Source organism: Sinocyclocheilus rhinocerous, unplaced genomic scaffold (genome assembly GCF_001515625.1).
Source record: "Sinocyclocheilus rhinocerous isolate Xijiao unplaced genomic scaffold, SAMN03320098_v1.1 scaffold468, whole genome shotgun sequence".
Classification (NCBI taxonomy): Eukaryota; Metazoa; Chordata; class Actinopteri; order Cypriniformes; family Cyprinidae; genus Sinocyclocheilus; species Sinocyclocheilus rhinocerous.
In genome coordinates, this window is record NW_015635305.1 from 2,479,900 (window position 1) to 2,503,776 (window position 23,877).

Below are 23,877 nucleotides of genomic sequence, written 5' to 3' on the forward strand. Positions count from 1 at the left end.
GTCTCATATTGTAATTACAGTTAAGAAACAATATCTGACAAGAAATTATCATAGTGATGAACAGTGAACTTGTGTCTCATATTGTAATTACAGTTAAGAAACAATATCTGACAAGAAATTATCATAGTGATGAACAGTGAACTCGTGTCTCATATTGTAATTACAGTTAAGAAACAATATCTGACAAGAAATTAATCTTTGGTTAACATTTTTTATCAGTGGATTGATGTTCAAATGTAGACACCCACTTCCTTCTGCTACATTATTAAATAATTTATGTATATATTACATTATATTATATGATACTGTATATTGCTTAAAGGGATAGTTCACCCAAAAATGAAAATTACCCCATGATCCCCCCTTTAAGCCATCCTAGGTGTAAATGACTGTCTTCTTTCAAATGCCTACATCCTACATCATCCCAATAGTCCAATAAACTGCATCCATCCATCATAAAAAAGTGCTTCAGACTGCTCCAGGGGGTTAATAAAGGTCTCCTGAAGCGAATTAATGCGCTTTTGTAAGAAAAATATCCATATTTAAAACTTTATAAACCGTAATCTCTAGCTTCTGCTATCTATCGTACTTGCGTTCACGAGACAGTGGCATTACAGCGAATGATGTAGGACGTAGACGTAGCATAAGCTCTTGTGAGAATATGCTAGTCTCGCGAAGAAAAGGAAAACCAATCTCCTCTTGTTTTGTTTTGTTTTGTTTTTCTCTCTCCTCTACGATTCTGTGTTCGTCACTTCTCACCAGAGCTATGCCTACATCCTAAATCATCCGCTTAAATGCCACTCTCATGAACATGCATACGACAGTTAGTGGAAGCTACAGATTATGGATTATAAAGTTATAAATATGGATATTTTGCTTACAAAAGTGCATTGATTCGCTTCAAGAGGCCTTTATTAACCCCCAGAGCCTTCTGGAGCACTTTTTTATGATGGATGGATGCAGTTTATTGGACTTCTATTGGACTATTGAATACCACCCATTCGCTGCCATTATGTCATTATGCTTGGAAGAGCCAGGACATTTTTTTAATATAACGCTGATTGTATTCGTCTGAAAGAATTAAGTCTTGAAGGTGAGTAAATCAGGTGGTAATTTTCATTCTTGGGTGAACTATCCCTTTAAAATTTTAAGTGAATGGAATAGAAATATGCATTAAAGCTAAACATTTTAAAAACACTAATGCTGTGCAACATAATTGTTTTATCCTAGACTTACAGAGCTTTAATAATACAGTTGTAGATACAGAAACACTTTCTCAAAAAATATAACATTAAACACTTGAAAATAGTTTCTATTAGTAGGTTAGTTTATATTACATCTTTAATCAGCATCATAAACTAGTGATATTTGACTAAATTGGCCCCTAACAGAACGGCTTGTAATAGGAGTCAAATAGTGTAGCCGGTTACACCACTTGACATTTCAATTTAAAATCAAATTTGACAGGCATTATCATGGACACCTATGTACTGTATTTACATGGCCTTGGTGGGAATATTTCAAATGTAATTTTTAAAGTTAATACTCATTTTTCTAATAATGGTGAATTATCAATGTATTCCTGAGGTCATACCATTTGACATGTATACCTTAGAATACCTGACCTTACCCTAAAAATGTCAAATTATCTCACATTTTAAAGACAGTTACTAACATTTGCATGCAGCAGTTAGTAACACCAGAGGTCCTTCTCTGTGATATAATTTCCTGTCACATGATCTTCTTGCAAAATATTAACAAAATGGCTCCTTGAATGGTGGTTACACCACCTTGACACTCATTTGACTTGACTCACATAATTCTCCAAATTATTTATTATATTTAGAACAATGGTGCTCCATTTACAGTACTTTTATTTACTATTAAATAGTAATAATGTAAGATTATGCCAAACTAGCTGATCTGGTGTTTTATTGAGAATTTCACCTTTTTTAAACAAGATCAATTATTTGGTACAAAGTTTTTACGGTTACACCACATGGACATTTTTGCAATCATCCCCCAAATATTCTCTCAAAATGAAAATGAATTAAAACCAGAAAGTTTAGACTTGGTCCACAAAAAGAGAATGTATGCAATTAATTTGCACATTTATTTTGTAATTTTAACCCTTTTAAATTTAATTAAACCATATGGACACAAAAAAATTAGTGTCACGTCATTGACCCATATTTGTTATTAATGTTAAAATGTGTTTGAAGGCCAAAGCTGGACAAAAAAGTCTCTGATCAATCAGCATCCTACCAATCTGGCAGGTGCCAACTTGCTTAACAGTTGTTGGACACAGCTCTCATGGAGAGATTAGGCAAGAATAAGCATATGTATGCAGAGAGATCAAACACCTGTGGAAAGGGACAAACAGCTGCTTATCCTTCTTGTTAACATACTGATGAGAGATAATGGCAGGAGATAATGAGGAGAGACATGTTTAAAGTGTGCTGTTGCTATTGATATGTAAGCTGTTCTGGACACTTTCCCTCAGACCTCTATTGGGATCAGCAGTTGTGAGGCTAAATGGACCTAATTAAAGGTTAAGGGAGTTTGGTAGTGGCCCTACGACACAGAATTGAATGTAAATAGTGAAGCAAAAAAAAAAAAGCTTGTTACATTTCAGAAAACAATGTATACATATAATAAACATTATATGCAATATGTAATGTTACATATTTGTACACAGACACAATGTCAAATAATATAATAATCAAATAATTGGCATTACATTATCTGGTAAATATTTTCTTTTTAAAGTTATTATTTCACAAATATATGCACATTTTTGCTGTTAAAACTACTGTAATTCTGCACAACAGTAGATCACATATTGTTGCATATGAAAAACCTAGCTATACATGTATTTTTCATGCTATTAAAACATTATGCATGTAATTAAACCATGTTTTTCACTAGTTAGGCTATCATGTAGTCACATTGACCTACCTTGTCCTACTTTACACCTTAGAGCTGGAGCTGTGCCTGGTGGCCATTGTTTATTTATTTATTTATTTATTTTTTATTTTACAGCAAATTGTTTTTTCAAAACTATACACTCATTGTCTAGACTTGTCAACCAGAAAGCACATGCTTGCATAACACTTGTGGTGATTTGTTGTCAGACAATTCAGCAGTATGGTAAGCATTTATTGTTTGTTAAAATGTTTTTCAGAAATGTTTTGTTTCTGTTGACGTTCTTTCGGGTTACTGCTGATGTCTTGTCAGTGTTTGTTTGCTTCACTAATGTTACTGAGTTGAGTCCCGTGGGGCCACTGTGGGAAATTTAGGAAATCTTAATTCCAGCTGCTAAAATATAATGGATCTAGAGATGAATCAGAAAAATCAGCCTCATTGTTTGTCATTAGAGCATGTTGTGAAACATTAGTGCATTATTGTGTATTTAAAACATTCATGTAAACTAATTTTGTTTGACCCAGAGAAACACATACACGCAGAAGTCGTCTTATTCATATGTTAATTTTGCCACACCATTAATTTAGTTTTCTTTGATTTATTATTTTTGTTCTAATAAACACTGGGGTTTGTTTTCTTCATTTTACAGTGGCTCTACCATTGTGCAGTGATGTGTACAAAAGCACTCATCTCCTTCATCGCCTCTGTGATTGAATGTTTTATTATTTTCTCATGGACACAGTAACCTCAAAAGCCTGCAATCATAATTTCTTCAGGCCATTCATGTGGATTCCTTAAAATAATTTTCATAATTAGATGGCATGCCATTGAATAATTAAAATGTGTAATTCTGTTTATTATGATTTAAATTATGGCAACAAAGCTCATTCCTCTCCATCAGCAGCACAACAGTTTGAGTTGTTAATACTTAAGAGAAAATTATTTGCACACCACTGGACTGTCATGCTTGATCTAAGAGAAGGAAAACCAGTGCGTTAAGTGCATAGTCAAAGTTTTAACACTGAAGCCATGCATATACATTTAATAGTGCACTTAGTGATTTTTACAAATAAAGACATTAATAGTTTTTTGACAAGACATGAGATGAAAACTCATATTTACACTAATACTATTAATCAAAACTGTCTTGATGGATTTGTTTATGAAAAACATGCTGCCTTTCACTTCAAGATGTTAATTGATGGACTGGAGTCATCAATTATTGTGATGTTTTTATTGGTTGTTTGAACTCTCATTCTGACGGCACCCATTCACTGCAGAGGATCAAGTGATGCAATGTTAAGTTTCTCTAAATCTGTTCCTATTAAGAAACAAACTCATCTACTGTATACCTTGGGCAGCCTCGGGGAATATATTTTCAGCAAATTTTCATTTTTGGGTGAACTATTCCTTTAATAAGCTAAATGAATGCATGGTATGTGTCAGTATAAAGCTCAGGACCACTGGGTCAAATAAAAGTCAATGAAACATAAACCAAATATTACCGACTGCACCTTTAAAAATAAACATAAACAACAGACAAGACTGATAGATTCATTCTCTTTATTCTTCTGTTAATGAAGCAAAAGGCACTTGGTCAGCAGGCCGATATGTTGATATGGCTTCAGATAACCGTTTTAATTACTCAGTCAGTTAGTGAAGTGAAGCAGGACTTTGGTAGTAACAGAAGACATTAGTTTCAGTAAACTAATTACCTGCTTTACGCTCAACACAACGGGGAAAACAAGCTATAACAAAACCATCAGTGGATATTACAGAACTTATTTAATGCGGCAAATGGGGAAGGCCAGAATAAATGCTGAGCTTTTCCTATAAAATCAATTGTATTGATGGAAATGTCTCACAATTTTATGACTGTTCTAGCTTATTTCAGACATTGTTTGGTCTTAGAGTTATTACTCTCATTCTTTCTTTTATCTGATTAAAAGTATAACCATAAACAGACCACCTGATAAGGGCTAAAAAGCAACATAAACCTTTCTAAAATAGTGAGTGATGTGCCTCTTAAACAGAATTAGATGGCAAAGTCGTTATAATGCCATTACTACTGTATGTCTCGTAATATGACGTCATGCAACAAAAGTGGCATCAGGGCAATTTGTACTGATCAGCTTTATGTTTTGCTTATGTATTCATTTCTTTTTAAATATTCAGAAATGCATTATGCCTTTGCATCTGGTGTGTTTGTTTGTTGACTTTGCAGTCTGTTTCTTCATTCTATAGTTAGTCAACTTGCAGATATAAGTGTGGGTATAAGTTTTGGATTTTACACCAAGTCATCCAGTCTTCAGTGTCACATGATCCTTCAGAAATCATTCTAATATGCTGATTTAGTGCTCAAACATTTATTATGAATGTTGAAAATGGTTGTGCTGCTTAATGTTGTTGTGGAACAAACAGAACAGCGTTTATAAGAAATAGTTGTTATTAAGATTATTAAATGTCTTTAATGTCCCTTTTGATGAATTTAATGTGTCCTCTAGGAATAAAAGTACTAATTAAAAAAAAAAAAACCTTACTGACCCCACATTTTTGAACGGCAGTGTGTATGTAGGTCTTACATAAGTTATTCTGTATTATTAGTATATATGAATATGGTATGTGGTGTGATTAGTATCATTTAGGATCCGTAAGCAAGTAGTGTGATGTATATGGAAGTGTTTTTGAAAGCAGCATGAGCAGTTGTGTGGGAAATATGAGTGCCACAAAGAAGGCATGAAGTTTCCCCTCCTGTCACTCTTCCCATTTGAATTCAGAAATGAAGTATGTCATGGAAATTTCAGCTCAGTGTGACTGGAACAGAAATTCCCAGAATCTCATGATTGGTCACGATATATCCATCAAGTGTTACTTTGTTCAGATTTACACAGAATGTCTTGTTGCTCTGTGCTTTCTAGTTTCCACAAAAGAAAACTTAAATGAATTTCATTGTGACACAGTGGTGTCCTGACAACAAGAAAATAGGAATTCATGCCTTGTTTTTTCAAACAACTTGCATTCAAAGGAAAATAAGGCGATTATAGTTCATGCCATGCTGATGTCAAAGTTTGGCTTGTAGGTTTGTTCGCTTTAAGCGGCATTTTATGTGCTGCAGAATACTGAACACATCTTTAAACAGCCTAGTAATTTAAAGAACCAACATGCATGCAAAAAACCCCCAAAAAACAACAAAAACAAACAAACTCATGACCACCATAAAAATTTTGGCCCACACCTATTTTTCATTGTTCCTCCATAACAGGCTCATTTCACTGGAGTCCAGATTAAAGTGCCTGTAATTAATAAAGAAATTGCAGCTTGTGTGTTGCTGCAAAACTTTAAACTGTTCTAAAAATATAACTCTTAATTAGTGTGCCTTTTCTTTTCTTTTCTTTTCTTTTCTTGATTATTAAATTAATTTCGCCATTCTCCATTGAAGTAACAGCAGTGTAGAATAGTCCGGCTAGACCGACAGAACAGCAAAAACATACAAATCAGTTAGAACAAGGGCCACTTGCTCCTTAATGAAATATTCATTGGCCAGGGTGCTGAAAAATAAAATTACACATGCCATGAACACAAAAAAAATAAGGGCTTTCCAATTTGAGCATAGCAGAAAAGTTGACAAAGAAAGCACATGTGTTTTAGGCTGATAAGCCTCCATTTGACACTGGCCCTCCTGCCATTTACTGTTATGGGTGAGAATTAAAAACAGAAAAGAAAGAAATTTTAATGGGCAAAAGAAGGAAAAGAAAAGAAGTCTAACCTTAGACAACCGCGTCTCTGCGGGAGCTCAGCTGGGGGAAAAAACTTCCATGCGCCTGTTGACCCATCGTTATCAGGACTCTGTGGAATCAAAGAGCCAATTAAAAAGGATTTAGAGTGTGCTTCATTTCCCACTTATGTTAGTGAACAGCATGAGAAATATCGCCCGTGTCGTACCGAAGCAGCACAGGCAGACGGGAAGAGCAGCAGACACGGACTGGCAGGAGACTGCCTAGCAACTAAAAAACAGTTGAGTTTTGTTGTAAATATTCCATGAGTAATCTTGTGTCAAATAGCAGATGAAGGTGATTCATCTTCCCAAAATATTCTTGGTTTACTTTTATCTTTTTGCCTCTTTGTGCCTGAACACCTCATGCATTAAACTTTAAAGCCACTCTGTGCAGACAGGCGTCCTGCATTAGCCTGCAAAGATATTTAATAATAACCCCATCCATCTTACGAGATAGAAGATGACCTTGTTTAACATTGTTCTGAGATAACGGTCAGATGTTGGGAAGAGCTTTTCATCCCCTCTGACAATAAAGCTTGGACAGGGATGATTGCTTTTTTCGGTATGGCACAGAAATCCCTGTAAGTAGTGTTGTCAGGAAGATGTCTACAGCGAGAGGAATTGTGTCGGCTACAGAAGGACAGAGAACCTGCCTGCGCCCCTGTGTCTTGGTGGATCACATCAGTGCATTTGCTAATCTTCTGGGAGTCGAGAGATAGTGAAAGCAGCAATTTCTCTGTGGATGTACGCAGTGTTTGTCCTAGAAAGCTTGAAAGCGTGTTTTCTCAACCTTTACATTGCTCTGCCTGTGACTAACGTCTTTTCGGCGAGAGTCCCTTGAGGACTGGAGTTTCCAGAATGTGGCAACATGATTTTCATTTATTACACAGCTCTGTGGATTGCTTGACTCTGATTGGTCAGTCCTGGTGGTCAAATGACCTCAAAATATTTCATATTTCACCATTGTCCATGCCAACATACAGCCGCTTCTCTTGTATCATGTTGCAAATTGCTTATATTTAGAATAATATAATAACATTTTTGCAGTGTTCATTTTTATAAGCAGAAGATTTAAGATGAAGGACAAGTAAGATAATAACAAATTTTAAAATTAATAATTAAACGCATATATTTCCTTAAATCATTTCGATACGTATTCTCTGCTTTGCATTGAAGTCTGTAAATTATCCTTAACATTTTTATCATGTGTAGAGAGTCGGATATTATGCATTAAATATTTATATTTATGTATTTGCCAAAAAATGTTATCAAAAAAATGATTGAGATTGCATACATTTTATCAGTGCCCTGGAAATCAAACCTGTACTATTTGAGCTACAGGAGGGCAAAAACTGTAAAGATGTTTTTGAATGTGGGTTTATTTTTAAGGATAACAAAAGCTTGGTGGTAGAAACATTGATGTTTATGTCAGTATCTCTGCCAGTACCTGAAGTAATTTGTCATTTTCAAAGTGTGTTGCTGACAGTGACAGATGCAGACTAGTTTTTACAGGATAAAACACCTGCTCTCTATTTATGTTATGTTCTGTTATTGCACTGGCCCTTTGAGAAAGTCTACAGGTGCACGTGAAAGGCGCGTTGACATGCGCAGTGAGAGTTCAGTAAAGTGGATTTCATGTTACACAATGCCTCTTCATTGACTTGCACGAACAATACAACAATTTATTACACCATTTTTTTCAGATTAATGATCATATTGTCTTTCACATGTCCAAAGGTAGTACTCTTGTATGTAATGGATGATCTTCCCCCTTTATTAAGGTTTGTAACTCAGAGTATACAGTCACAGTACACAAACTTTGTGATAAACTGTGAACACAACAGCCATTTCTGTCTGTCTTAAGTTAGCCTTCAGTATAGCCATGTCTCTATTATGGCCTTCAACTGTAAGAAATGTCTTTTCATTGCTGTTGTCATACCTTTAATACTTTCTCCTGTTGCAGTTCAGTATACAGAGACTGTTATTAAGCCATTTGTATGTTTATTCCCCAAAGCACCGCAACTGGTTGAAAGTTAAAAAAAAATTATTTATTGATTTAATTAAACCTTTTAAGTTGCAAACATTATTTGATGAGTTCTGTTGGCAATAAGGTTAATCATTACATTAGCTTAATATTGTGTGTAATTCTTACTCAAATTTCTGTTATTTTTTTATAAAAAAAAGTTGGAACAATGAAATTGTCTTAATGACTTTGACATTTGGGTAGTGGTTTTCTAGTTCCCAGCATGCTTTGCATAAGACTGGATAAGCAGAATAAATGTTGAAATTAACTGTTATTTACAGTAAGTTTGTGCTGAAGAGTATTGCTGATTTTGCTGACAAGTAGTGCTTGTGGTTAAGTTGAGGCTACATAAAAGTGTACACTAATTTAGTCTCAGCCTCAGATGTCATGCCCATGGACCATTGGCTGAATGTCTGATGTGTATGGCACACAAAATTGGAAACACTTCAGGAGTTTCGAAGTTGTCATCTGATTGGTTGAATTATACAGGATTTTCGGGAGATCTGTGTGTCGCATTCTTTAACGTTCCGTCTGGAAACAAAGATGCCGTAATGCCAAAACCCCCTTATGGAAGAAGAAAGCTGTCGTGTTTATAACTGTGACAATGAGCACTTATCAGGATCAACTAAACGCTGGATTTTCAAAAATATGTGAAATATGTAAAGTTCACAGCATACACTCTTTAAAATATGTCCAAGAGTTTGACACATCTGTCTGTTATTGTGGGGGCATTTTCACACCCCTAAACATGATGTGGCACAAAACGAAACATAATTGGTTGCTTTGCCTGTCAGTCATGTGGCCTCTTGGATGGTCCTTGGCCATTCAAAGCTGCCAAGGTTCACCGACCTTCTGCCGTCAGTCTGAAAGTGTGGCTATACGAGATTAACACTAATTTGACTCCATATCCAATCCAGTACTACCTGTTCATTAACTATGATATACTAGCTATATATATATATATATATATATATATATATGTAACCACAACTCAATTAGTTGGAACAGCTTTTTTTTTGTTTTTGAGTAATGAGCTTTTGAAACTTTTTTTTTGTAGTTTGTTGGTTAAATATAATTTAAATAGAAGAATTTAAGCAAACTGTTGCATTACTTTTTGTTGAGCCAAAAAGTGTGGTTCTGTAGTGCTATCAGAACATGAATCTGTTTTAAGCATCACAACCACTCCGTAAGAGCAATATTGACTCATTCAGTGGTGCGGCAGGATTATGTGGTATGCTTGTTGGACTAATGACAGACGGATGGAATGTGTTTGGGATCTCATTCGAAAACAGCAATTCTGTTTGTGGTGCAGAGATCAATGTTAATTTTGACAGCAAATTTTGATTTAGGGTGCTTTCACACTTGGTTCGATTGCTTGGTCCGAACCCGAATTCGATTGCTCCCCCCTTCCCCCTGCCCCCGCTGGACTGTGTTCACATTATATTATTTGGGTCCGAACCGCGGTTCGTTTGCGTCATCAAGCCAGCTAGTGATATACAGCTCTCTGCTTGCAGCACGTCAGGAAAGTGAGTGAAACACACACAAACACACATTTTTATCAAATAATACGTCATTAATAGCGGTTCACTTCCGTAGCATTTGCATAAGGCAGACATAAGTGCAGTTATGTACTGAAGCTTTGGAAACAAAACCAACGGTTCAAAAGCATAAATATAAAATTGAAGAGAGCAATGCTACGCATTTTGCCGTCTTCTCCTGCGCCATCGTTACTAAGCAACGGGGTAAACAGCAGCTGGCTTGATGACGCAAACGAACCGCGGTTCAGACCCAAATAATATAATGTGAACACAGTCCAAAGGTGGCAGGGGGAAGGGGGGAGCAATCGAACTCGAGTTCGGACCAAGCAATCGAACCAAGTGTGAAAGCACCCTTAGTCATAGTCTTATGCCATTTAGTATTAATATAATTTAGTCATCTGAATTTTTTTTAGTTTTAGTCTAGTTTTAGTCGACTAAATGTCATACGATTTTAGTCGACTAAATCTACAGTAAATTTAGTCGGCTAAAATCTAATAGGTTTAGTTGTAATGCATTTATTAAGCATTTCTCTAAAATTTCCAAATTCACTAGGTTTGATATTAAGGCTCTATCATGATAGACACTGATTTAACTGCAGTGAGACAAAACATGCCTTTATGTTCAAATTAAATAAAACCACTGCTCATAAGGTACAAGAACATGGTCTTCTTTTTAATGAAATACCAATAGTTAAATAGGCTAATTATGCATTCTTTATAACAACTTGTTTACCACATTCTTCATTCTTTCAAGCAGACATATTTATTTCTATAAATACATTTAGATTTTTTGTCTTTGTTTTGTTGCCTTATTAACATAATGCCACCGACAATAGCAACTATATTCTGCTGCTGTCCATTTAAAACTGAATGCTCGGATGCAATGTACTGATACACGTCCGATATTCTCCCTACTGTTTACGTTCACATCAGACGTAACCGACTGTGTTTACGTGAATACTCGTCAAAACAGACAAATCGACATAATTTTGTGTGTGTATTTCTCCGTTTATGAGACGCGAAAGAGTACTTGTGCGCTGTGTGAGAGGCGCTGCTTCGGTCTCTGCGCTCAGAAAACCGGACCGAAGTTCTCTCTTGCGTCGTCAAATGTATCCATATGTCTGCTCTTCTCTTACTCCCTCATAATGACATTTTTGAACGTTTCATGAGACGTGCAGGCAGCAAGTGTATGTAAGCTTATGTCCCGCCGGGTCATGTACACATCTAACATTTTAACCACGCAGCAGATTCATTCTGAATGAATCTCTTCCCAAATCGTCCCTCCCGAACATTTTCGTCTCGTTTTAATTATTTGACGAAAATGTCAATAGATTTTCGTCATAGTTTTTGTCATTCAAAACGAGTTTTAGTTCGTTATCGTCTCGTTTTCGTCGGTGAAAAAAATGTTAAAAAAAATTAACACTGGCAGAGATACACCATCAAATTAGAAGGATAAGGTTACTGGTTACCTGTTTGACAGCATTATTTGGCACCCTTAGTCATCTCGGCCGGAAACTTGAGGACTTTGAGAAATTGAAGGGGCATCAGGTTAGTGCAATAATTTTGTGCTAAGATTTAAATGAATTTTTGAATCAAGTTGGCTACACAAGGGTATGTTTTTATCAAAACTCCCACACACAACGCAAAAAGCAAAGGTCTTGCAAAAAGCAAACACTTGTGCTTGTTAGTCACTGGTTGCATTTTTAACCGCTCTTTGCTTTTAGTGAGTGTGAATAGAATGAACATCACAGTGGGCCTGACGCATGTCCCACAGAGGACAAGAGATTCTGTGAGCTCAAGACCTCAGTCACAGTACATACAGAAGAGTTTGTGGAGGGCAGAACACTTCTAATCCACTGTAGCCTAGTAACTAAGGCTTTTAACAAGTGACTGGGAGCTCAGGATGAATGCTGTTGTGAATGTGGCAGACAGTTGCTCAGTTCCTCTCTGTTGTTTTCTTCAAGATTGCCGAGGTGTTGCGCTTCCTCGTCTTTTGATCTTGATTGTCATGTTCTGTTTGTTACCAACTTGCTTTCATCAGTGGATTGTGTTTTAATTTGGAAATAACAGGAGAAGTTTTTGTTTCATTTGTTATAGTGTTGACGCATGTACAGTGGTTTGAGGTTTTCAGACACGTCCTTCCGTATACACCTGGTAGCTCAGACAACTTGAAATTGTGAAGTATACTTTGAAGTGCAAGTGTCTGATGTTGTACAATGGGTGCTATCAGTGGAATAAGGGAAGTATTGTTCTCCTTCTCAACAGAAGGCTGGAGCCCATTGTACAGCTGGAAAGGACACTGCGCTTCTTCAAAACGATTCCTAATGCAAGCCTGGGGCAAGGGCTTTTCATATTCTTTACTCTCGAAGAATATGGAAAAGTCACGTTGAAAGTCAGCTTTCTATGCATCATACATGCCAAAGGCAGCTTTTACACCTTACATGACCAGTCTTTCTATAGCATAGCAGTAATAGTAAAACATAAAATGGATTATACGGTATACCTGTAATTATACCTGTGATTGTAAAGCTGAATATTCAGCAGCCATGCATTTTTTCAGGATTCCTTTTGTTTTTAAAATCCTTTAAAAAAATGTATTTAATAGAAATAGAAATCTTAGAAAGACATTATAAATGTCTTTACTGTAACTTTTGATCAATTAAATGCATCCCTGGTGATTAACAGCTTGTGTGTGTTTGTATATGTATATATTTAGTCTCAGAGATGCTTTTGTCTGAATTTCTTTGGTGTTGAGCCTGAGGAATTATTTGAATGATGAATTATCAGGGAATGTTTGGCAGATTATCAGCATTGCTCGTGGCATACTGCATTGTAAAACCTAGAAATCTTTACAAGTCCTCATTAACAAGCTTTCCTTCTTTCTTTCATACATTTTTATGTGTGATGTGCCTGCCAAATCTGTATAGTGTCAAACAAGAACATTTATGTTCTGTTTTCTGTCTTTTATTGATCTTTCCTCTATAAGATTGTACAATTTTCCTCAGCATCAAAGTCAAATGTTGTCAATTTGTGATTTTTTTTAGTGTGCAAAATTTTATGTGTGCTCTTCTGAGACACCTTAAGCCTGACAAATTATATCTTGCAATGGTGCATTGTGGTAATTAACAATTACAACAGATGGTGATAGATCATAATGAAATTTAAAAATACAGTAAATTGTTTAGATAAGAACAGCTGCTATATCTGAAAATGGCCTCTACATCAATATTTTACATTTTCTGCCAATGAAGGCTACCATAAATGGTGTTCATTCGTCTGTTCATTTTCTGACTCTCAAAACCTTTGGAAGTACATCAGCTGGAATGTTTTTTATTCCTTTCTATTATTACAGAGTTTGTTGATGCATTTGATCTTGTCTCACATGTTGTGCTATTTGTTGAAGCCTAAATTGGTTTTAAAAAGAAAAGAGATTTACATTTGAATACAGCTTAAGGGTCCTTACAGCTTAAGTAGTTTGTACCTACAGTATCAATGCTAACGAATGAATAGTACTTAAGTAAAAGTAGCACCTTTTGATTTTTTTGCAGAAGAGAAAGGCATCTGTGCAAACCTCCTGTTCAATATGCTCTCTTAAACCTTTTCCTTCTCATAGAATAGTTACCATAGCAATACAGCAGGAGTTATTTCCTCTCTCCTCTGTTTTACTTGACCTCCACCAGAGGCCATCTCAGAAGAGGACCTAGATCGCCTCTGATTCTGAAGAGAGACCCCTGCATAATTTCTACTGTAGTACAGTCATGTGTATCATAGATGCATCCAGCCTCATGATTGGGGGTGTGCGCACTGGCAGGAGTCTGGGGGAGGAATATGCTTGAGGAACATGTACCAGCCACCCACATCTCATCTGTCCACTCCTCTCATTCATCTCTTCACACCACTGTGGGAGTTTAATGAAAGTCTCAGCTTGTGCTCAACTGTATGATCTGACCTTTTCTGCTATTTCCGAATCAGCGTAGTTTCAATACTTATATTATGCTGTGCTTGTGGTTTTCACATTAATCATACCCAGTTGGTGCAGCATTCGGTCAGAGACAGATAGACAGGTTGATGAACCAATAGATTGATGGATGGATGGATGGATGGACGGACGGACGAAGGGACGAAGGGATGGATGGATGGATGGACGGAGGGATAGATAGATAGATAGATATGGATGGATGGACGGACGGAGAGATGGATAGATAGATAGATAGATAGATAGACATTTAGATGAATTGATAGATGGATGGATGGATGGATGGACGGACGGACAGAGGGATGGACGGACGGACGGACGGACGGAGGGATAGATAGATAGATAGACATTTAGATGAATTGATAGATGGATGGATAGACAGATGGACAGAGACAGTCAGATGAATAGAAAGTTATACGGACAGATGGGCATAGAGATCGGTGGATGGATGGATGGATAGATAGTCGATTTTGAAAGTATGTCGTTTTTCACATCCCTAATGGATGGATGGCAATATGAAAGAAGGAAAAGAAATGAGTGCTCAGTAGCCCAGCAACCTGTTTCCTCAGTAACAGATATTGCCTTGTTAATCTCAGTGACATTATTCACTCTTTTCACACTGCATTTGAATCAGTACTGAGCCCAGCACACTTTCATTAGAAAGCAGCAGGTGCACACCAGGCTTTATTGGTGCTCCATGTAGTAAGAGAGAAACAATAACATGGTGGACAGGATGGATGGATGGATGGACGGACGGACAGCGGGATGGACGGACGGATGGAGGGATGGATAGATAGATAGATAGATAGATAGATGGATGGAGGGATGGATAGACATTTAAATGGATAGATAGATAGATAGGTAGATAGACGGACGGATAGACATTTAGATAGATAGATAGATAGATAGATAGATGGATGGACAAACAGAGGGATGGATAGACATTTAAATTAATAGATAGATAGATAGATGGAGGGATGGATAGACATTTAGATGGATGGATGGATGGACAGAGGGACAGATGAACATTTAGGTGAAATGATAGATGGATGGATGGATAAACAGATGCATAGATAGATGGATGGATAGATAGACGGACGGATGGAGGGATGGATAGACATTTAGATGAATAGATGGATGGACAGATATATATATATATATATAATGAGTGCTCAGTAGCCCAGCAACCTGTTTCCTCAGTAACAGATATTGCCTTGTTAATCTCAGTGACATTATTCACTCTTTTCACACTGCATTTGAATCAGTACTGAGCCCAGCACACTTTCATTAGAAAGCAGCAGGTGCACACCAGGCTTTATTGGTGCTCCATGTAGTAAGAGAGAAACAATAACATGGTGGACAGCCATGGCAGAAATGACCATTCGCTCCATCAGAGATGCACAGATAATGGGGTCATTTCAGTAACTCAGCATGAGAGACGAGTTGCACTCTCACTCTGCACTCAGCATGATGTTTTCTTTGTTTTACATGTTTTTCATCATCACTACACAAACCTTTTGACCTTTTGTGTGCTTTTGTGATTGACTTTTGTTGCAAGATACTGAGGATTGAAGTGAAGGATGAAGTGAAGAATTTATGCAAGAATTAATCAATACACATCATTCATTGAACACTAAATCTTAATTTTTAACCTCAAGACATCACATGAAGCAAACACATTTATTAACAAAGGTGAGTGCAATGAATTCAATGTTACATAACAGTACAGGATTATTCTCCCAGGCACTCCATGTCTCACACATCTCCACTAATGTGTGCAACATTTGATCATACATATTAGCAGTGCCATTAAAATGGTACTTAGCTAAACTGAGCCTGCATTAGCCGTGAGCACTAGCTAAGAAGTGAAACTTTGATCTAACTCGGTCTCAGGGAGGAAATCTCGGGGCCCTAGAAGGCAGTTTTGCATGCATTTACATCACCAGATGCTAGGTTCACGAAACGGTCGGAAGCCAAACTTCTTGAAGCTGAAGTTTGTTCCCAGAAAGTGTAATATTAGGCCTTGGTGGTCCAAAGATAACGCCTCAGGAAATGTATTCTAGACACATCTGACAAAGATGCCTCTTCTTTGTTTTGCGTTTGGTTGTGATTCTGACATTGAGTGAGAAAGGAACAAACATTTGCTGACAGTCACAAGCGAACAACATGGTGGAGTTTGTTTGCAGCAATCTGATGGCAATAGATTGCTGCAAAAGGTCTGTGCTGGCTTCAGTGTCAGGGTTTGTGGGTCTCCAGGAGTTGATTTCATGAAAAATACATACCTACATATACTGCTTGTGCTTTTCCTGAGGATTTTTCCCCCTCTGCTTGACGACGTCATGTCAGTCTGTCAATATCAAAACACTTTTAACTGTTGTGAGATGTTGTGAAACCCTCAAGAGACGTGTTACTGCAGAAGATTTCAGCTTAATCTCCGAGTGAATATCCAGTGGGAGGTGAGGAACTTTTTTCCCATAGTGTTTAAAGTTACCTGTGAAAAGCAGCACTAAATGTAGCCTCCCTTGACGAATACATCACACGGCTTTTAAATCTTTTATGTGCCCACAGAGCTGTTGATAAAAGCAGCCTGTACATAACAGCCCATATGTGTAGGCTGTGTGCGATCTGGCTAGCATGGCTGTGGCTAACATGGACTGCATTTGACCCTAAAACACACCTTCCATTCCTTCTGAGCGTAGTGATACAGTATGAAAAGAAATGCCTTTTCATTTCTGTTTTTGCTTGTAACTAGCTTGATATATTGATATCCCTCGAATTACGACTTGTTCACATTTGGTTATTTGCCGATGTGCACTTTTGGCCAAAAAAAGAATAAAAATCAGAAAGTGTATGCCAGGTGGTTCAGTGATTATGCTAGTCTTATGTATTCTTGCTTATTTTTATGATGTATTTGTGTTTATATACACCACCATTCAAAAGTTTAGGGTGAGTCCTTTTTTTTTTTGATAGAAAATAATATGTTGATTCAGCAAAGATGCATGCAATTTCTATTGAATTTACAGTAATTTCAAAAGATTTCTATTTCAAATAAATTTCAAATAAATGCTGAACTTTTGAACTTTCACATTTGAACTTTTGAACTTTCACTATTTCCACAAAATGATAACATTGATAATAATAAGAAATGTTTCTTGATCAGCAAATCAGCATATCAGAATGATTTCTGAAGGATCACGTGACACTGAAGACTGGCGTAATGATGCTGAAAATTCAGCTTTGCCATCACAGGAATAAATCACATTTTAAAATATATTCACATAGAAAACAGTTATTTTACTCTATTTATTTATGAAATAAATGTGCGCTAATGGAGCATAAGACACTTCTTTCAAACATTTAAAAAAATTACTCAGCCTAAACTTGGTAGTATTAATTAATTAATTAATTTATGCATGCACACTTTATAAATAAAAGGCTTACAAACTGTATATAAGATGCTTTGTCTCTCAATGTCTGTAATGTTTCCCCCATCCAGTGGTGAACAGTTAATATTATTTGTGTGGAGATCATCATCATCTTGATAGCACATGACAGTGTCATCCCATAAATCATCTACAGTTTAATTGGTGTGCAACTACTGTAAACTAATTTAGTGCAAATCCATCATAATCCAAATTGTTTTCCACATTTGTTTTCCTCAAACATCAGGGAACACTGGATTGCGTTGAGCTATTTTCAGAATAGCAAGTATGCATAGAGTTATATATTTTCATGTGAAACTCTTGCCAGGAAAGCCACTTTGACATTGTTATGCGCTTATTGGATGTTTGGTTGCTAGGTAACCATCTCTTGAAAAAGAAATCTCTGACACTTTCCCTTTATATTGTTCCACTATATATATCTACAGTATATCTAAATAGATAATGGTAAGTTAGAGAATGAGTCGGTGATTCCTAAAACAGTTCTAGCCTTATTTTCTCAGCCTGAGCTGTACGTATACAGCTAACCGTCAGCTTCGAGGCCTGTGGCCAAACAGGTGCTGAATAGAGCACGATAACACATCCTCATCCTGAACCAGAGGCATGTTCAAGTGCAAGCCCTCAACGATGTCCTCAGCTCACTAATTGTGATCTTTTGTCCATCATTGCTTTTGTCAGCAAGTATTAGAATGACATTTTATGGCGAAATAGATGTAATTACAGAGGAGCAAAAAGGGTTGATTTGATCAGACGGTGAGGGCTTATAAACAATGCAGGATTTACGTACTAATCAGGCATGCCAGGTTCTATTGAGATGTTTCTGCCAATTTCACCCTTCAGTGACAAATTATTTACTTACATTTTTTTATGCATGTTTACGTGTGTGTGTGTGTGTGTGTGTGTGTGTGTGTACATACATACACTAGCTTTCAAACGTTTGGGGTCTGTTTTTTATGTTTTTGAGAGTAGTGTTTATACCCATCAAGGCTGTGTTTATTTGATCAAAATACAGTAAAAGTAACATTATGAATATTATTTTAAAATGTATGTTTTCTATGTGAATATATTGTAAAATGTAGTTTAATGAAAAAGCTGAATTTTCAGGAGCCATTACTCCAGTCTTTATTGTCACATGATTCTTCAGTCATTCTAATGTGCTGATTTGGTGATCAGGAAGCTTTTCTTATTATTAGCAATGTTGAAAACAGTACTGCTTAATATTTTTGTGGAAACTCTGATACATTTATTTTTATCAGGATTCTTTGATAAATAGAAAGTTCAAAAGAACAGAAGTGGTGGTTAGTGAGTGGTTATGAACGAATCAATGAAACGCATTTGTCCGTGTTTCACTCCGTCTCGAATCGCGCTCGCGGAAAGCGCTTGAGAAACACTGTCTCTTCCGTGGCTCGGTACGCTTTCAACTCGTTTTTTAGTCTCGAGCAAGACTGTACGACATTCACATTACATGATTTGACTGATTTTTACGTAGAAAGGACGACAGCGCACCGCATTCAAAAGAAATGATCATTCATGTTTTCATAACCGCTGGCCAAATTCAAAAACTAAACTAAAATGAAATCATCTTTGAGAGCAAGGGGGCCCCTACGCATCTTTCGTATTTTGCGTATAGGGAGGTTCGGCTCTGGGCATGATGATAACACCTCTGCGAATATTCGACTGCAAGATTGGTAGTCGAATCAGGCTCCTCCTATCGAAGCATCGGATCTGAAACTGAAACTGAAACTGAAAGAGTGTCAGTAGGAGAGCGAGATACGTACTGTATACGTACTGTTAGCACTGCAAACAGAGCTGTGGGGGGAAAGCGACCTGGCATTTCAATAATGATACCATTTCCACCTGATTCACTGCATTTTGCAATAATCGTGGGTGAGAAGAGAAATATGACTGTAAGACTCCCGAGTCCTCAGTAGCATAACTGAACGTTCACACCCTGAGGCAATCAGGAAACAATGAGATGTGAGGAGAATTTCCTTATTGTCCTCATCAGTGCCAATTAGTTATCTCAATTCCACATCATTGTTTTGCAAATTTACATTTAATCAAAGTGTGTTTCATCCTGTCTAATTTACAAAGCATCATGTTACGACAAAGCCCGCAATTAAAAGATGTTAAGAACAATCATGAACTCGTTTTTATGTTTTGGGACACTGTTTTTGTATTGCAAAAAATCAGTCACCATTTGAATGAAGACTTGAAACTCCAAATACAAGGGTTTAAACTTTTTGTGTGTGGGGGTCATGAAAGTTGCATAGAGCTGAGAGACCTATAAAAGGAAATACTGTATGATAAAACAGACATTCCCTTGGCCGTTCTGTGGTTCTACATAAAACACAACACACACCCCACTCAGATCATTTCAGACTACATAGACGCTCAGCAATCATTTGACCTGTCATCTCGCCGCAGACATCTAAGCATATGCATGAAACAGAAAAAAAGTATGTCTCTGCTGAAATGCTAGTTAGATCTAGCACAAAGAGACGGGAATGTCAGGAAGATGCTTTTAGCCTCAGAGTAACCTGAGTGGAGAGTTTGAGCTGTCAGCTTCAGTCAAGGGATTCGTCAGAGTTCAAGACATCTTTATTTCATTCTTATTTCACATCTCTCGTAACTAGCTCTACCTTCAAGTTCATCAGTGCAAACGTGCGCCGTCCCAATTTTAAACACCTCCTTTGATCTTTTCTCTGCAGACTGTTCCAAGCCCAGTGTCTCCAAGGGCTCCTCAGCCATGAACATGCCCCAGTCATTTGGCACTGCGATGGGTTTCTCTCTATCAGAGACCCTGCCGGTGGCAAAAAAATATAATGCAGTTCAATACAGTGATGACTGAGAAACGTTCCTCAAAACCGTGATGTAACATACTCACATTTGAATGTGATTTTTCTAAAAAATTATCTATGGATAATCAAAGTAAACCAAAGACGATTCAGTCCAGTAAATCTTGAAATATTACTAGCAATATAAGATGTATTGTTACTAGTGCTGTCAAAAGATTAATCGCGATTAATCGCATCCAAAATAAAAGTTTTGTTTACATAATATATGTGTGTGTACTGTGTATATTTATTATGTATATAGAAATACACACACATGCATGTATTCAGAAAAATATGCTATGTTTATATATTAAATATATTTATATATAATATACATTTTATGAATATAAATATATAGGGTACAACGGGGCTAAAGGCCCACCTTAAGAAAAAAATTGCTATTCACTGCGCCTAAAATGTATAATTGCAGAAAAAATATATACGTTGTATTGAACATTAATGGAGCAACAGATTTTGTGTGAAAATAAATCATTCAAAAATAAATATAGGCATTAATTTAGCGATTCTCATTTGCTACTTAAATCTACAACATTTTTTAAAAAATAAAATATTATATCAAGTAAGCACAGAATCAACTTTGCGCTGCTGCGCGCGATCGCGTCAAGGATCAGACAAATAAATACGTGCATCTTGAAAAGCGGATGTTTTGGAAAGTGCTATGCCACGTTTTTGTGTCATCTAGTGGGTTAGATGAAAATAATATCAAATGCGCCTTTTACCCCGGGGCGCCTTTAGCCCCATTGTACCCTACATGTAAATATTTTCAAAATATATACTGTATGTGTTGTAGAATTTTCCTTGTTCAAAATAAATTGCTAAAGAGGTTTTGAAGCCAGTAGACTTTATTGATCAACAACAAAGCCGAGTTACGGTTTGCAAAGGTAACTCCCGAATGTCTTTTCTACACAGATATATATATGCCTGGAGCTGGTTACATAATTCCATATATGTATTGTTGTATTTTTAGACAGGTGTTTCTTACCATATATAGAATGACCAATAGCTGTCATGTATATTTCTAGGTCCATATATGCAGGGTCTTCAAGTTTTAAATAGCTCACTCAGTTCTTTCACTGCAGCTTTTAACCCACAGTTACTACACATAGTATCTTTAAATAATAATTGTAGAATAATGTCGTCTTATCTATAGGCATAATTATATGTATTATATTGAATTAAGATCCCTGAAAATCTTCTACATATGTTTGTGTCCTTATATATACATAATAAATATACGCAGTACACACACATGTATTATGTAAACAAAAACTGTGATTAATCGCGATTAATCATTTGACAGCACTAATTGTTACATTTACTTTATAAAAATAAGTAAAGATTTCATAACAAAAAGACACTGTCATTTTATAATGATACTAAAGGCCTTTTACTTGCTAAAAACGGTAAAAAAAATTTGCACAACAAAAGATTGTGTACAACATGTTTTTAAGCAAAGTTTTGGAAATACATAGTTGTGTTAGACTCCTATACCGTTTTTACTTTTTACATTTTTTTTAACATGTTTTTACATTTTACATTTACATGCATGCATTTGGCAGACACTTTTATCAAAAACAACTTACTGTACATTGCATTCAAGGTATTCATTTAATTACTTAAGGCATTCCTTGGGAATTGAAGCCATTCCCTTACCATTGCTAACGCCATGCTCTACAGTTTAAGCTACACGAATACTGTACATACACTCTTTTACACTTTTACTTAGTTTATATCCAGGTAAACATTAAAAGAGCATTATTATTGTTTTTTACCTTCTGAAATGTGTCTACTTTATGTTAGAACGGATTACCTTGTACCAGCCACCATGGTTCTTGTCAGAGCGAATGCATTCATAATCTGTAATACCCTTAAATCTGTGAGGGTATTATAAATACTTGCCTAAAATCCATCACAAAAGCATGATACCTCCTCTCAAAATGGTAGAATAGCAGAGATTTTGCTTTATTATTTATTGTCCTAAATCTTTCTTTTTCATTAACATAAATTCCTACAATTATCATCTCGCATGTCTCAGTTTACTTCAGTCGTAGAAAATTGTGGTAGTGTAGCTTCAGCAAAATATATATATATATATATATAATACTATGGGACCTCGTCTACATTCTGTATATATATATATATATATATATATATATATATATATTGATGTTTCTGTTGAAAGAATATCTTTAATGCAGTGTTCTTCCATCTGCTGGAAAGATCAGACGGGCTGTGAAATACCCACTGGGACTCTGGTACCCAGATACCTTTGATGGAGTCACCTAGGCACTTCTAAGGTGTTTGAAGGATTATGAATAATTCAGATCTTTACATTTCTCCTGAAACTTAGAGCCCATATGGCATTTAACTGAGTCAGGGTTACGGCTCAGGAGTTCTTCATCTAAATTCTTGTGGGTGGCAGAGACTTGATGCACCATAGCCTGATTAATATCAAATGTTAGCAAGTGTCAGCCTGTTCTCACAGCATGAGAGGTGTAAAACTAAAAGGGGGATGGTTGCAAATGTCACCATGCTTGTTCGTCTCAGGTGCTTGGTGAAAGTGTTGGCTTCTAGTTGTTGATAATGTGTATCTGCCTTCATCTGTGTGTCACTAAAAAGCCCTTAAAAGTTTCTATGCCAAGTCCACACGTCCAAACAAACAGAAGACGAACATGGACCTATTTATTAGTTGATATCTCACGCTTCCACTGAAACCGTGTTGAAGGCCACAGTTCTCTCGACAGCCTCCATTTCTCTCAGATTGAATTGATGCATTTAATGGATGTTTCCTAAAGTGGCACTGAACAGGAATATGAGAGAAGAATGAGCTCTCTGTGGCAAAGGTTACTTTAAAAAGCCACATATGAGGCTTTCAGTAGCTGAAAGGTGGGATGTTTGGCAGCGAGAGTGAACGCTGTGAGATGCCTGAGCGGTTATGACTGTATTGTTGAGGAGGGAGGGGATGATAGCTGGTGATGAAGAAGGGAGAGTGAGTGCTTGGTAACAGGTTTCTTGTCAGCTTAAATGCCTGCGACTGCATTGGTGTGAAGAGTCATCACATAATGGCCCCATTTCCATTTCCCAGAGTAGGTGATTCTTATCAAAAATTCAGTCTCTGAGAGCATAATACGACTTTTATTGAGGAGCTCTTGACTTGTTAAATATTTAAGTTCAAACATCTAAAAATAAAGTATGAAATTGTTCATGTTTACTGTCTTGAAGTTATATTCTGGGTTCAATGCAAGTTAAACTCAGTTGACAGCATTTGTGGCATAATGTTGATTTGAACACAAATATAAATAAATAAATAAATAAAATACAATAGGCTTGTATCTTGTTTTTT

At 36.5% G+C, this 23,877-nt stretch overlaps 1 protein-coding gene across 1 annotated transcript in view; it reads left to right on the forward strand.

The window, feature by feature from the left end:
• Positions 1–23,877, forward strand: part of LOC107746867 (uncharacterized) — a gene marked incomplete at its 3' end in the record, with an annotated part of 128,422 nt that overhangs the window by 85,748 nt on the left and 18,797 nt on the right. Inside the window, exon 6 of the mRNA XM_016561196.1 lies at positions 20,388–20,516. Coding sequence (XP_016416682.1) covers positions 20,388–20,516 — 129 coding nt within the window. The remainder of the gene's footprint in view (positions 1–20,387; positions 20,517–23,877) is intronic.